The sequence below is a fragment of the Panulirus ornatus genome, chromosome 32 (genome assembly GCF_036320965.1).
Source record: "Panulirus ornatus isolate Po-2019 chromosome 32, ASM3632096v1, whole genome shotgun sequence".
NCBI lineage: Eukaryota > Metazoa > Arthropoda > Malacostraca > Decapoda > Palinuridae > Panulirus > Panulirus ornatus.
Genome location: NC_092255.1, coordinates 22,204,826 through 22,219,728, shown reverse-complemented (window position 1 = coordinate 22,219,728; position 14,903 = coordinate 22,204,826). Strand labels below are relative to the sequence as shown.

The 14,903-nt window shown below is 37.2% G+C and overlaps 1 protein-coding gene across 1 annotated transcript in view; it reads right to left on the bottom strand.

Moving 5' to 3' along the window:
- The window catches only part of LOC139759167 (uncharacterized), a 45,760-nt gene extending 31,095 nt beyond the window's left edge, over nucleotides 1-14,665 (bottom strand). The window contains 3 exon segments of the mRNA XM_071681212.1: nucleotides 5,700-6,080; nucleotides 6,082-6,638; nucleotides 14,518-14,665. Coding sequence (XP_071537313.1) covers nucleotides 5,700-6,080; nucleotides 6,082-6,638; nucleotides 14,518-14,647 — 1,068 coding nt within the window. The 5' untranslated portion in view covers nucleotides 14,648-14,665.
- Nucleotides 14,666-14,903: the final 238 nt, after the last annotated feature.

Genomic DNA, 14,903 nt, shown 5'->3' with positions numbered 1-14,903 from the left:
TGGTTCAGTCCACTGACAGCATGACACCCCCTTTAAAACACATCGCTCCAATTCACTCTATCCTGTGCACCCCTTTTCATCCTTCTGCAAGTTCATACCCCTAGCACTCAATTTTTTTTCATTCCATCCTTCCATCTCCAATATGGTCTCCCCTTCTCCATCTCCCCTACACTTCTGACACATATATCCTCTTTGGCAACCTCTCCTCACTCATTCTATAGATATTTCCAAACCATTTCAAGACGTCTTCTTTAGCTCTCTTAAACCATACTCTTCTTATGACCACACCTCTATCTTACACTCTGATTACTTACTTGATCAAACTTCCTCACACCAAAGCTCATACTCACTTCCCTCATCACTTCACTCAAACAACTATCCCTCATCACTTCACTCAAACAGCTAAACTGTAGAATTCTCATCCATCTTTAGTTTTTCCCTGTTCAAATAACCTTTCTTCCTTTAAGAGTCAGGTGTATAGATACTTGTAAAACCCTGATTACTTTCTACTTAAACTTTTTCTTTCATCTGAGATAGCCTTGATTGGCCTATGTCATGTTACTCATTAAAAGAAAAAAGTGTATTGGGCAAAGAATTATTTTTCTAATATCTAACCAAGAATCAGAAATTCCTAATCTTATCATAATCATTCTTCTAATGCAGATGTCTCTAACTTTGAAAGTTCGTCACTTATACTCCATGCATTAACATAAAATATTCTGATGTAAGACTGAGTCTTGTTGCAAAAATAAATTTTGGAAGGAAGGATGGGCCAGCTCCAAACAGTTTTTTTTTCCTTTAAACCTAAACTCACCTGTAGACTCACTAAGAAGCCTGCCGAAACACATTTCCCCCAATTTGTTCATGTGTAGTATGTCCTTCACAATTTCTTTTTTTACGTTGGAGGCTCCAGTCACGGACAAATGTCCACATCAAGGCTGAGCTTTAATTGAAATATAGAGAGGCCAATGAAAGGAAAAGAGAGAGAAAGGAAAATATCTAGGAATTTTAGAGAGAGAAAAACCTGTCTTTTAAAACGTGCCAGGTCACAGTTGTTGAGAAAAGCATGAAAGGATAGCGAGTTCCAAAGCTTCAAGCTGAAGGGTAAAAAACAGCTATCAAAATGGCCCACCCTTCATTGCCAACGGCTACACAATAATCATGTGATGCAGCACTTTGCCAAGTATTGTGCAGTCTAGCTAGTGGTGGGGGCACACAAGCAGCCAGCACTTGGGACATAAACCAAAGTAATACCTACAGAGGTGGGAAGGTTAACCAACGTTGTGGCGCAGGAGAAGCGGGTCAAGTTTTGACGTCAGCCTGGAAGAGTTTTAAATCGGACCACTTTTGATTCAACTCTGTCAAGTAAGGACACAGAGCTACAACCATGCCAGATGTGATAGCAGTACTCCATACAAGGATGGATCAATCCTTTGTTTAAATGGAGCAACTGTTCAGAAGAAAAGAAATTTCAGAATCTAAACAGGATTCCTAATTTCTTAAAGGCAGACTTAGCTATTTCTGTAATGTGGGGTTCCCAAGAAAAAGTGTATCAGGCCATGTTTAAAAACGGTGCCTCAAGATTAAGAACTCGACTCCCTCCTGAAATCAGAGGTTCACTCATCAATAAATGAGACATTACATGACTGATGGTGTTCCCAGTGCCATTCCTGAGCAGTATTCCTGAAACAATTATGTCATTAATTTTGTCTGAAAATTGTCAGCAAACTATCAACAGTTCTTTAACAGCTCTCCCAATCTCTCTTCGATACATCATTCGTAACTTTGTAAGAAACAGAAAGTGTATTATCATCAGCAACTACACAGGCCTCTTGTACAGCACTGGACACATCGTCTACCCTGGTACCTATAAAACAAAAAACATTTACAGCATCAATGGTTACTGGTACTGAATTTCTCCAGCTGACCTAAGAAGGTCACCAACTAGCATTACCTCATGTTTGTTTTTCTCAACATCATCCAAAGCCAGAAAAAAAATTGTCACTTTTGGCAACAAAGGGGCTTAGCACCTCATTTCACTACTTAGGAAGGTTGCATTTCCTGATGAGAGAAAATGTTTACCTTGAAGTGTTTCAATACCCAGACCCTGCTTCCCAAAATCACTGGCCCACTCCTTAATGAAACCAGCAAGCTGGTTTGGACAATCTCTTCAAGGACATATACCCTGTGGGTTACAGCGGTTAACTTATGAGTACATGCAGTCAGCTTTTCCTCCAAGATCTGCCTGTTTATGCAAAACCTACAAGTTATTGAAAACTGGACATCAAACTTCTCATTGCACATACAACACTGGTCACCTGCCAGCATGCTGAAACAATAAAATGAAATTCTATAAAAAAGAAAATATGGCTCGGCAAACAACTCGAACTCTAGATCTCCATATATTCAACATAACAAACACTGGCCACATTCCATATGCTTCAGTGTTTCCTTTAGGTTTCCTTTAAAGTGCTGCATCCTCCCAACACAAGTAACCTGAAGTTGTATTTTTCTTTTTTTTTTGTCTCAATTTGTTGCATTTAGCACTACAATATGAAATTAATAAAAAAAAAAAGGTAATCCAACAACAGCAAAAAGGTTATGCTAAAAAACATGCTTGAAAATGACAAAGAAAAACTAAAAACAAACGAAAATAGATTTAAAGTATATCCACGGTTCTTAGTGGTTGAAAGCACATATGAAACACATTTCCTCAATTCGTACTGTTCCCTCAGCTCACATGACCCAAAGGGGTATTTTTTGTAGTAAGTAGGTATAGCAATTTCTTTCTTCTGTTTCCTTGCGCTACCTCGCAAATGCAGGAGACAGCGACAAAGCAAAATAAAAAAAAAAAAGTAGGTATATATGCATATATATATGCAGGAGGGTGAAAGGAGGGCAAGGAATAGAGTGAATTGGAGCGATGTGGTATACCGGGGTTGACGTGCTGTCAGTGGATTGAATCAAGGCATGTGAAGCGTCTGGGGTAAACCATGGAAAGCTGTGTAGGTATGTATATTTGCGTGTGTGGACGTATGTATATACATGTGTATGGGGGGGGGGGGGGGGGGGGGGGGGGGGGTTTGGGCCATTTCTTTCGTCTGTTTCCTTGCGCTACCTCGCAAACGCGGGAGACAGCGACAAAGTATAATAAATAAATAAAAAAAAAAAAAAATAATAAAAATAATATATATATATATATATAGCGGGAGACAGCGACAAAGCAAAATAAAATAATAAATAAAAAAAAATATATATATATATATATATATATATATATATATATATATATATATATATATATCTGTTTCCCATTTTAGAAAGTTAAAAAAATACAAGGAGGGGAGGATTTCTGTGGTATACCGGGGTTGACGTGCTGTCAGTGGATTGAATCAAGGCATGTGAGGTGTCTGGGGTAAACCATGGAAAGCTGTGTAGGTATGTATATTTGCGTGTGTGGACGTATGTATATACATGTGTATGGGGGTGGGTTGGGCCATTTCTTTCGTCTGTTTCCTTGCGCTACCTCGCAAACGCGGGAGACAGCAAAAAAAAAAAAAAAAAAAAAAATATATATATATATATATATATATATCAGAACGTAAGAACACATCCGTCTTGGGAGACGAGACATATTCCTCTGAGGGAACATCCTCACTTGGCCCCCTTCTCTGCTCCCTTTTGGAAAATAGGAAAAAAAAAAAAAAACGAGAGGGAAGGATTTCTAGTCCTCCACTCCCTCCCCTTTTATTTGCCTTCTATGACACACAGGGAAAATGTGGGAATATTCTTTCTCCTTTATCACTAGGGAATATTTTTTCTTTCTTTCAAACTATTCGCCATTTCCCGCATTAGCGAGGTAGCGTTAAGAACAGATGACTGGGCCTATGAGGGACTACCCTCACCTGGCCCAATTCTCTGTTCCTTCTTTTGGAAAATTAAAAAAAAAACGAGAGGGGAGGATTTCCAGCCCCCCGCTCCCTCCCCTTTTAGTCGCCTCTCACGACACGCAGGGAATACGTGGGAAGTATTCTTTGTCCCCTATCCCCAGGGATATATATATATATATATATATATATATATATATATATATATATATATATATATATATATATATATATATCTTTCTTTCTTTCTTTCATACTATTCGCCATTCCCCACATTAATAGTGAAGGTAGCGTTAAGAACAGACAACTGAGGCTTTGAGGGAATATCCTCACCCCTTCTCTGCTCCTTCTTTTGGAAAATTAAAAAAACGAGATGGGAGGATTTCCAGCCCCCCGCTCCCTCCCCTTTTAGTCACCTTCTACGACACACAGGGAATACATGGGAAGTTTGCTATTTCCAATGTTAGCATGGCAGCACCAGAAACAAACAAAAAAAAAACACACTTTTTTTATATCTACTCTGTAGCTGTCATGTGTAATGCACTGAAACCACAGCTGCTTATCCACAACCAGACTTTACCATGATTTCCCTCTGACAGCAAATCAACCTCTTTATACCACATTGCTCTAATTCATTCTATGCCCATGCATACCTCTCATGCTCCTGCATGTTTGGGCCTCATGCACTCAAAACCCTCTTCAATCCAATTTGGTCTAACTCTTCACCGTATCCCCTCCACTTATGACGCATATATCCTTATTCAAGCTCTCCATACGTCGAGAGCATTCAGTGCATCCTCTTCAGCTTTCAACCATACTCTTCTTATAACCACACCTCTCTCTTACCCTATATCATTTAATCAACCCTCCTCACACCATATGTTGTTCTCAGACATTTAATTTCCAACAAAAACTCCCTTTTCTATACATTCTTATCTGTACCTTATGCCTCTCTTATGTGTAGCCCATGCCTTGCATCCATACAAAATTGCTGAAAATGCTATAACTTTAATCATACCCAATTTTGCCTTCCCTAATAGCAACCTCTCTTTCCACACATTCCTCAATTGTCAAAGAGCCTTTGCACCCTCACCCACCCCATGAGTCATCACTTCCATGATTCCACTTGCTGTCATGTCCACTCCCAGATATCTAAAACATCTCAAATCTTCAAAGTGTTCTTCACTCAAACTCACATCCCAACTAAACTGTCTGCATTACTAAACCTGATAAACTTGCTTTTTGTCAGTTACTCTCAACGTCCACCTTTTACACACAGTGTTGTATCATCAGCAAACAACTACTGACTCATTCCCAGGCCCCATTCACCCACTAAAGACTGCATACCAGCCCTTCTCTCCAAAACCTTTGCAACTACCTCCCTCATCACCATCCGTTAACAAATTAAACCACTATGATGACATCAGACACCCCTGCTGTAAATCCACCTTCACCTGGAAACACTCACCCTCCATACACACACACACACACACACACACTGAGATCTCAATAAAAAACCCCTCTGCTTCTAAGAGCTTTGCTTCTATACACACCATATAACTGTAACACCTTCCACAAAGCACATATATAAACCGTATATATATTCTATTTATGGGGAATTTTTCTATCACTACCCAAACTCAATCTAAATAAAATCCATTCTACCTGGGGTTTAATATGTTGTTTATATACAGCATCTATTCATGGAAAATTGATTCCATACATTTATCAAGGTCATGACAGTGACACTCCAAACTAAAACTCTTTTTGGCAAATAATGTGTACCACACTTAAAAAGTTGATTTTACTTACATTCTTTCCAACTTCTTTACCCTCTGGTGCAGGTCTTTGGTTCTCCTTATTGTCTCCAGGTCTTTTTCTTGGTGGCACAGGAGGTGGGGGCTCGTCAGATGAGGGAGTAGAAGCAGAAGAAACTGTTGTTGTGGCAGATATTGACACAGAGTCACCATCTTCTGAGAGGGAAGAAACTGATGACATCTGGTGAACTGGAAGACTTTTTGGACGGGATGCTTGTAATGGTGCCATGGGAGGACTACTATACCCTCCATAAGGTACTGGAGAGGACTGAGGGCCTGGGGTTCCACCATATGGAGATAAAGTACTTGATGATGTTGACAGAGAACTTGGGGGGCGAACCATCTGTGGGGCTGGAGGAATCCCCAGGTCAGCAGGGCTCATCATATGGGTACCGGACTTCACCGAAGTGTGGCTCTGAAGTTGGAAGGAACCTTGTTTCATTTACAGATGGGTACCGTGGTTCTCCCGGTGAATATACAGGAAGTTCTGCAGCATACCTTGAGTCACCACTGTCCTGGTGCCGTCCATTAAAGTGTGGGGGTGGGGGTTCATATCTTTGATCACTGTATTTCAAGTCTTCCGTAGATGAGTAACCCTGATGGGTCGGAGCTACCACAGGGGGAGGTCTATAAGGAGGTGGAGCCCTATAAGGAGGAGCTGATCTCGAAGGAAGTGGAGGTGCAGGAGCTGCCATTGGGCTGAAAGCTTGTGGGCTGTAAGCTGCATTATGTTGAGGTGTACCACAGGTATTGAACTGGTTGGGACTACTAAAGTGTCCAGTGGAAGGTGAATCACTGGGGCTTAAGTACTCAGATTCAGAAAGTGGGGTGCCAACTCTGAATTTCCTTTTAAGAACAAGATACTTTTCGCCTCCCTCTTGGCTGATATTTGCAAGCGTGTTGACATACTGTTTAAACTTGTTTCTAGCAACTTCTGAAATAGAAAAAAGAGACAAAATCATAATATGCAAGACATATAGAGATAATAAAAGAAAACAAATGATATTGAGAAACTACAATATATATATATATACAAAAAAAGAATATCCTAGTTTTACCCATTTTCTCATATCTTTACACATTACATTATTCCTTATGTGTGCATCTTAATGCTTACTTCTTTTCATGTTGATGTACTAAAAGGTAACACCACTGCAGATAGCATTATGTAAACATGAGCACAGGCTACAGTTAAATCTATCCGTTTAAAATCTTATTTGGAATAGTACTCAACAACTGAAAAATATCCAAGTTTTCTTTAGCATACAGTTTTTTTTTCATGCTAAATTAAACAAATTTGATTGCCAAGGGTTTTCAATATGAATATCTATCTCCTTAAGAGTGCCATAGCTTTACAAATCATTAAATAATGTAAGAGCACATTCCTCATAGGGGGCCTCCTTAACAACCCTACTTAAACTGGATACTGTAAGAAAAAAAAAAAGCCATACCATCTGGTAACAGGATTGTTAACATAATGAACAATTTGACAAAGTAACTAAAACCAGTGCTGCAGATACATTTAACAACAGACAATAAATATTTCACTTCACGTCCATGACAGAAATTACTTGTGCCTCCTTCGTTACAATGACAATTTTCATGTTATTCTCTCCGAATTATCTGTGTATCTTCTAACTTGCACCACCCTAATCTGTGTGTCTGATATCTACTATCACATAAAGCCTCGAAAGGACCCAGGGTCTGTTGCCGTTTGAATTCCTTTTTTATAAAACATGCACTGTCACTACAGCATTAATGGCTGTATTTTCTGCCTTAAGGCAAAGGTGGCTGATCCTGGAGCTTTAATTGTGTACATCCCAGCCCTAATGACCGTGAACAAAAATTTTTTTTACTGGGGGATGATATACTGTATACCCCAGCTGAAACAAGTGGCTTACAGGGCCTTAACCATCTTGACACTTGAGGCCAATGTTAATATGTTTGATTTTACTTGATACTTATCTTGAAATCTAATACTGTACTAACCTGCAACAGATATGATCTTAATCTGCAGCCAGTTCAGTTAAAAGAAAATTAAAAACTGGACTTTTGCTATTGCTACTCCTTATTCACATAAAAAGCTAGAGTAATACTCTACTGTTATTCATTGCTTAAATAATTCATTTTTCAAGTTAAATGACAGTTTTTTATTTCATATTTCCTAAATATAAAATACAAATGTCTATAGAAATCATTGAAACAACTAAGAAATATAAAAAGGAAAAACTTGAAATAAAAAGATACAAAAAAATTGTCAACTCTGACTAAAACCTAAAAAGAATCAATAATAAAAAGAACAACACAGATATATTAAGTATAAGCTTTGGATTTTAAAGGTGATGAATCTTAATTTCAAGAAAACAAAGTTTAATGTTGGTGTTTCCCTTCAACCATGGTTTCTTTTGCCTGGAGATCAGAATGCTCCCATCAAATGAACATCAATCCAATTACAAAGGTCCTTCCACAGCTTATAAACCCAATAGTGTATGGAACAGATGCTGCTATAAAAATAATACAAATTATTTGAACCTGGTACTATACAGGTCAGTATCTAACTACAAGCCAAGTGCTAAGCTGTTTATCTGCCTTCCCACAGATCAGCACTGAATGTTTGGGAAACATGAAGTTGTACAAGAAATGTGAAAAAGTAAGCTACAACAAAATAAGCAATAACAGTTTGTAAGCAATGAGACTCTAAGAACTGTTTAAAAATAAGTTACTTGTGGGTATTGTAATGAATCATGTGAAGCATGGCCTACCAACTCCATTACCAGTTGAAGCTTGCTTATACACTTTGATTACATATGTAGTTTGAGTGATGCAGGAGTTTCACATTATATGAAACTAAAACATAAAAAACTAAAACCTCGTTTAACTATTAATATAAAAGATGACAACAATAAAAACTTGATAAACAATGAGGCACTAACATGTATTTCAAGAGAAGTATCAGTATATATTTCTTTCAAGCATCCGAGTGAAAAAATAAAAGCTTACTCTTCCTTTCTTTCATGCCTCTTACATGTTCCCCAGCCTTAGCTAGGAATCATGAACAGAAAAATGAGCTTATGAAGAAAAATCCTTGCCTGGCAAGAGAAGGCTTTCCAGTCCATTGCTTCTACCTCTCCTAGTTGCCTTAAAAGACAGACAAGAGATATGTGGGTATTATTCTTTCTCCCCTAATCTCAGGGATTAGTACTTGAACTTTGTCTAAAACTTTTACCTTTATTAACAAAGTCAAACTCTGCTGTTTTCTAACATATAGCTGTCTCTTGAAGTAGTCCTGGGGTTTTCCAGACTGGTAAATGTGTTTTATGGAGAAATTTCTCTTTAGGTTGCTGTAACCAATGCTTCTTTGGACAATATTTTTCATAAACAATTTATTCTGAAATAGGATTAAGTTCACTGCCACACCAAGTGTATCCCACTGCTAGACATCTGTCCAAATAGAAATTATTTTTCTTAATTTCTTTTACCTGCCTCTATCTTGCTCATTAAACTTATCCATACTGCATAACTGCATAAACTTCTCTGAAGCAGATAATGGTGTGTACTAGCAGTACAAATGATGTGGCACCCAACTTAGGTATCATCACCACATAAACTGACATGAAACATAAGGGTACAGTGTTACATTTGTAGGCAAAAAACATTGGTGGAGCTCAGAGAGTATCATATTCCCAAACTTAGTGACTGATGTATCATAAATGGTAGGGAATGCTTCTGAAAGCTGATTATGTGACATAGGTCTGGGGCATTAAAAAGTCCTGGGTGCAGTAAGTAATGGAGAAGCAAATCTAGAATGAATGACTGGCAACTCAGATGTTTTCACATCCTTTGCCCATATTTCCTCAACAAAGGATTTATTGGCAAGTGCCCCTGCTCTTACTATACATAATTTCTAAATTATGAATAACTGAAAAGCCGTAAGTAAAGCAATTATTTTTCTTATATGGAAAAGTAATATTGCTTCTAATTAATGTTTAATTTGCAAATACACTAATGAAAGGGAGACAAAAATCTAAAAGCCATTAATGTTGCAAGTTACAGTTAATAACTCAATCATCAATAAAACTAACTTTCTTTCATTTTATGGTATGGCACAGTACAAAATTCTATCAAGAGTAGGTGCTTAGCAGTACTTTCGTTTAGTACTGTTCAACTTCTCTTGAAAGAACTATGTGACATGAGAGAAACAGATCTTTTTACTAATGCTTGTATCATTAACCATAATTGCATAATTTATGTCTTTCACTTGAATTCTAGTGTTCATAACATTCACTTTTTTTAATATATACCTGTTTGCCTTGTCTTACCTTAGCAAGATAGCATCAGGAGCATATAACTGAGCTTTACTACAAAAAATATGTGTCTCACTCCTCTTGCTCCTAATTTCAGAGTAATAACACATGTAATAAGAGGATTTCTAGCCCCCTGCACCTGCCTGTTGGTTACTTTCAGTGACAACCATCAGATGTGCACCATTTCTCCCCTATTCCCTGAGAAATCAATTTAATTTTCTTCTTTCTTTCTTTCATACTATTCGCCATTTCCCGCATTAGCGAGGTAGCGTTGAGAACAGAGGACTGGGCCTTTGAGGGAATATCCTCACCTGGCCCCCTTCTCTGTTCCCTCTTTTGGAAAACTAAAAAAAAAAGCGAGAGGGGAGGATTTCCAGCCCTCCGCTCCCTCCCCTTTTAGTCGCCTTCTACGACACGCAGGGAATACGTGGGAAGTATTCTTTATCCCCTATCCCCAGGGATAATTTTTCTATTAATGAAATATTAAATGACACTTTTCAATAATTCAGTAAAATAACTTTCAACCTTCTAAAAACAACTACAGAAGATATACCCATCTGACACAGCCGTTCTACAAAATTTCAAGAAAAATACAAATAATGACTGCCCCATTAAGTGAAATATCACTGTAAAAACTTCTTACTTATTTCAAAATCTTTAAAAGGCCGGAGTTATTTCATAAACCTACTGCACTAATCACTGAAAAGTACAACTACCCACAAAACCCTAGGGACACACCTGAAGTTTTACTAGCTTCCCCATCCCAAACAGCTATAATTGCGGACATACAAGGACTTAAATATAAGTGCCTAAATATAACTTTTTCTCTAATACTTTATGATCATGTATTTTACAAATACAATGTAAATGAATGCACACTTTCAGAAAACAGACAATGCCCTCTGACAGCGGATTTGAACCCTGTACCACTTGTGTGTTAGCTGAGTACACTACATTATGGGCAGTACAGCCAAGAGGTCATGCAACCAGCTACCAAACTCATGGTACAGCATTCAAATACTTGCTGTTAGAGGGCAGTATGTGATCATGCAACTGAGAAAGATACTAATGAGGATATAAAGTTCATAATGCCAATAAGCTGATCAGTGTGTTTGCTTGAGAGTTAAGACTAATCCAACAAAACTATTTATGTATATATGAGTTGCATTTTCCATATCGAAACCAAAGTTAAAGTACTTTTTAAGACCATCTACAAAAATCTTAAGTACATATTTTTGGATGAAACATTCAATTTCAACTTTACTGAATTCTGAGTACCCTACCTCTTTCAAGTTAGATCCCATTTATACTAACCCGTTATCTCTATTCAGCAAGGATGAGGTTATTCATTCTGAATACATCAGCTAATATGCTGGTTTAAACCTAGTAAAGGAAGACAAAACTTATGATGACCTTCCTCAGAGCACTTATACTCTTCAAACAACATTATCTAATAATAACTCCTTTGGTTTGGCAAAATTATTACTAAACAATATGAAGAGATCATATAAAAGCTAATACTATCAAATCTAAAAACTACACCAATATGAATGAAATCAATCTCACTTTCTTCTAAGGAATGCACACAGGATAGATGCATCACAATTTACACTAGGAAAATCCAATCTACACCAAGAATAATTTCCAAATGGCATAAAAGCCACTGTAAGCTTTAATTTTTTTTTTTTTTTTGCTGCTGCTGTCTCCCGCGTTTGCGAGGTAGCGCAAGGAAAGCTTTAAAAATAACACCGCTAAAACCAAAAGGTGCCACAGGTACAGTGGAGAAAACTGTTCCACCCACTACCTCCTGGTAACTGGAAACATTATGGACAACCCAATTAACTATAACTTAGGAGGCATTTATGCATACAGTATAACTGATTAGCCAGGATGCACAGATTACGAAGTCTGTGCATCACAAGCTAGAACACAAATGATTAAAAGGTAACAAATCATTACCTAACAACAAGAATGATTAGTTACAATGAGGTAGCTCAGGCCCAGAACAGGCTGTAGGGGCACATATCAAGTCTTCAGCACCAATGAAAGATACATATGAAGTGACAGTACTGAAGAAATAGTTCCAAAAATATATAACAGCAATTCCAATGTGGTCAGTGCCCATGAAACTGAAATGAAGAACTGTCACATGATTTGTATCTAGGTTTACAAAGTACACAGTTCCATCAAACTCAGCAGAAATCATCTTAAAGGCAACTGAAAATGAAGATGAAAGATTTCATCATTTCCTTTTAGCAATTTCAGTCTTTAAATCTGGCACACATTGAAAAATGTAAGATATACAAAAATCAAACTATTTTCCCAAAAATTCATTTTTTTCTCTACATATCCTTATGCTTCAAACCCAATCCAATTCTTTTATTTTTTTGTCAGAGAGGGTTATCTTTTAAACAAGTATTTTTTAAGAATAATGTGGAATACATTCATCTACGCTTACTTCAGAAACTGTCTAAAAGTGATAACATAATTTCACGACATTAGGTTTGAATGGGCTGGTCGAGGGGTAATTTCAATCGCAAAGAATCAACTAACCCAATCAACACTATCTTTAAAAAAAAATTTCATGTAGTATCTATTCAGTGCTGCTACTGTATCATCTTTAGAATATGAATGATACTGTTTCACAATGGAAGTGTAATGTTTAGAAAACAGACTAAGCAGGGTGCAGCATGTCTGGAAAATCTTATTTGAAGCTAAAATAATACATAAACTCAAAAGTGGTGAGGGTTATGAAGATCAGGGACAATGTGAGGATAACACAAAAACAGCACGGGTGAAGCACATGTAGAGATCAACAGAACCTATAAAAACGTAAATACCCCTAGCGGCAGAAATGTATCTTATTTTTGACATTATCTAAAGAAATATTTGGCTGCAACAGTGTTTACATCCATTGCTGGCCATTTAGTGCATCCACATGAGGAAACATATTGGCAAATATTCTGGACCACAGGACATATGGCTGCAGGAAACAATGTCACTGAATTATTTAAGTGTAATGTTGAATAAAAGAAAAATGTTTGATCCTACAGGAAAGCACATAAATTCTGCTGATTTCCATAAATGATTCACCAACATTAAGTTGACATACCCAACATTTTCTTAAATTTAACAGCCAACCCCACTCCTGCATCAGTCTTGTTATGTTCTATGATCACTACATTACCAAAACAAAACAATCTCATATATTCTACTGTGATGCTGAACAATCCATATTGTGTCTAAATAAGCTGGCTTATGAAAACTAAATAATTACCAATTTTCATAAAAGTACAGTTTAAGTCCGCATTACCATTTCGACATTAAATGCTTTTGCTTTGAAATGCAAGTGTAGCGTTTAAAGAGTAAAATAAAATTTGTAGAGCAAGATTTGAAGCACAAAATTTCACTAAGGTGAGGGTTAGTATATCAGGGAAAATGTGGGGTTAATATAATAGTATGTAAACTTTAAAAAAAATCAAGAGAATCTACACAAACGTATAGCAGAAACCATATAGCCTTTTGGTCTGTCATCTAAATGTTGACTTTCAGCGGAACTTACACAACATTCATTCATGGATGACTTGGGATATTATGCCTAAGATACTAAATATTAATTGACTGTTAGGTACATGAAGTGAGGGTGTGATAAGTTCTCTTGACGTTACATTAATCAAACCTAGATTTTCAACAATATACAAAACCCTTACTTGTATTGCCTTATTCCACATCACGGAATGAAATAAAATGAGCAAAATCATGCTATGCTCATGTTATGTGCTCTCTAAAAACTACACTAGCATTGCAAAACAAAAGCACTCATTATCCAATTACAGAAATGCGGAGCTAAACTGGACTCTTAACAAGTTTTATGCTTACAACAAGAAATGAGTTGTAAAATGCATTAACTTGCAATATACATTTTGACAAAAGTGAACTGCTGAAATATACTGTAAATAAACAAATATTTTCAGGGGCTTTAAGTGATTTCAATCATTTCAATTTTTCTACAAACAGTGTTACCTGCTCCCAAGCCTGGCTAATCTTGCTCCGACAGGTCAAAACACTCAGGTAGAAAACTTCACTGGCAGAACAGTTTTCAGCCCAGAGAGGAAATTGAAACAGTGGGTACGCAATTAATGGTTCCCAGATGTGATGACAGTTATTCATATCGACTTACAACATAAAAAAATGCAATTTAATCATATGGTCTGCATGAACCTCTGATCAGTGCTTTAATTCCAGGCCAATGATAACGGTGACAACAGCCAGTATGACTCATCTCCACCATAATTACACTTGCCTAACAGTAATTATCACTGTCAACATATTTCCAGCTTGTTAGCAGCATTCATGTAACTGATACAGGGAAATCAATTCAGTAAAAATAGGAGTTTTATTGTCGAATGACCAAATAAACATTTACCTGCTGATCGCAACAGGTGAAATTACGGATGTAAACACTGGCCTTCCTGGTCAATTCCAACACTGATTTTCCTTTTGACTTACCTTTACATGTAGGATTTGTTAAGAAGACCTTAAAGTGCTTCACCAGTTCATGATTTGTCACTCTCCCACCCCGGGATATCATATAATCCCTCACAGATTCAAGGGTAAATTCGTCCACCTGAGTTGCCATCCCTGTTGTTTTGGAAGGTAAAGCAGCTGAGCATCGGCCGACCCAGCGGGAGAATTTAAATGACGTTCTCACCACTGAAAGCCATCGCGGTAACCTTTAATTTCTTCAAAGTCTGTCCTGTTTCTTAAGTTACTTGAACATATCATATCACTCGAGTTCTTAGGAGTAATGGGAGTGCATAAAGTACAACGATCAGCGACCAGAGCACTAATTATTCCATATACAGGACGTTTCCATTGCATCAAATTCCAAATCT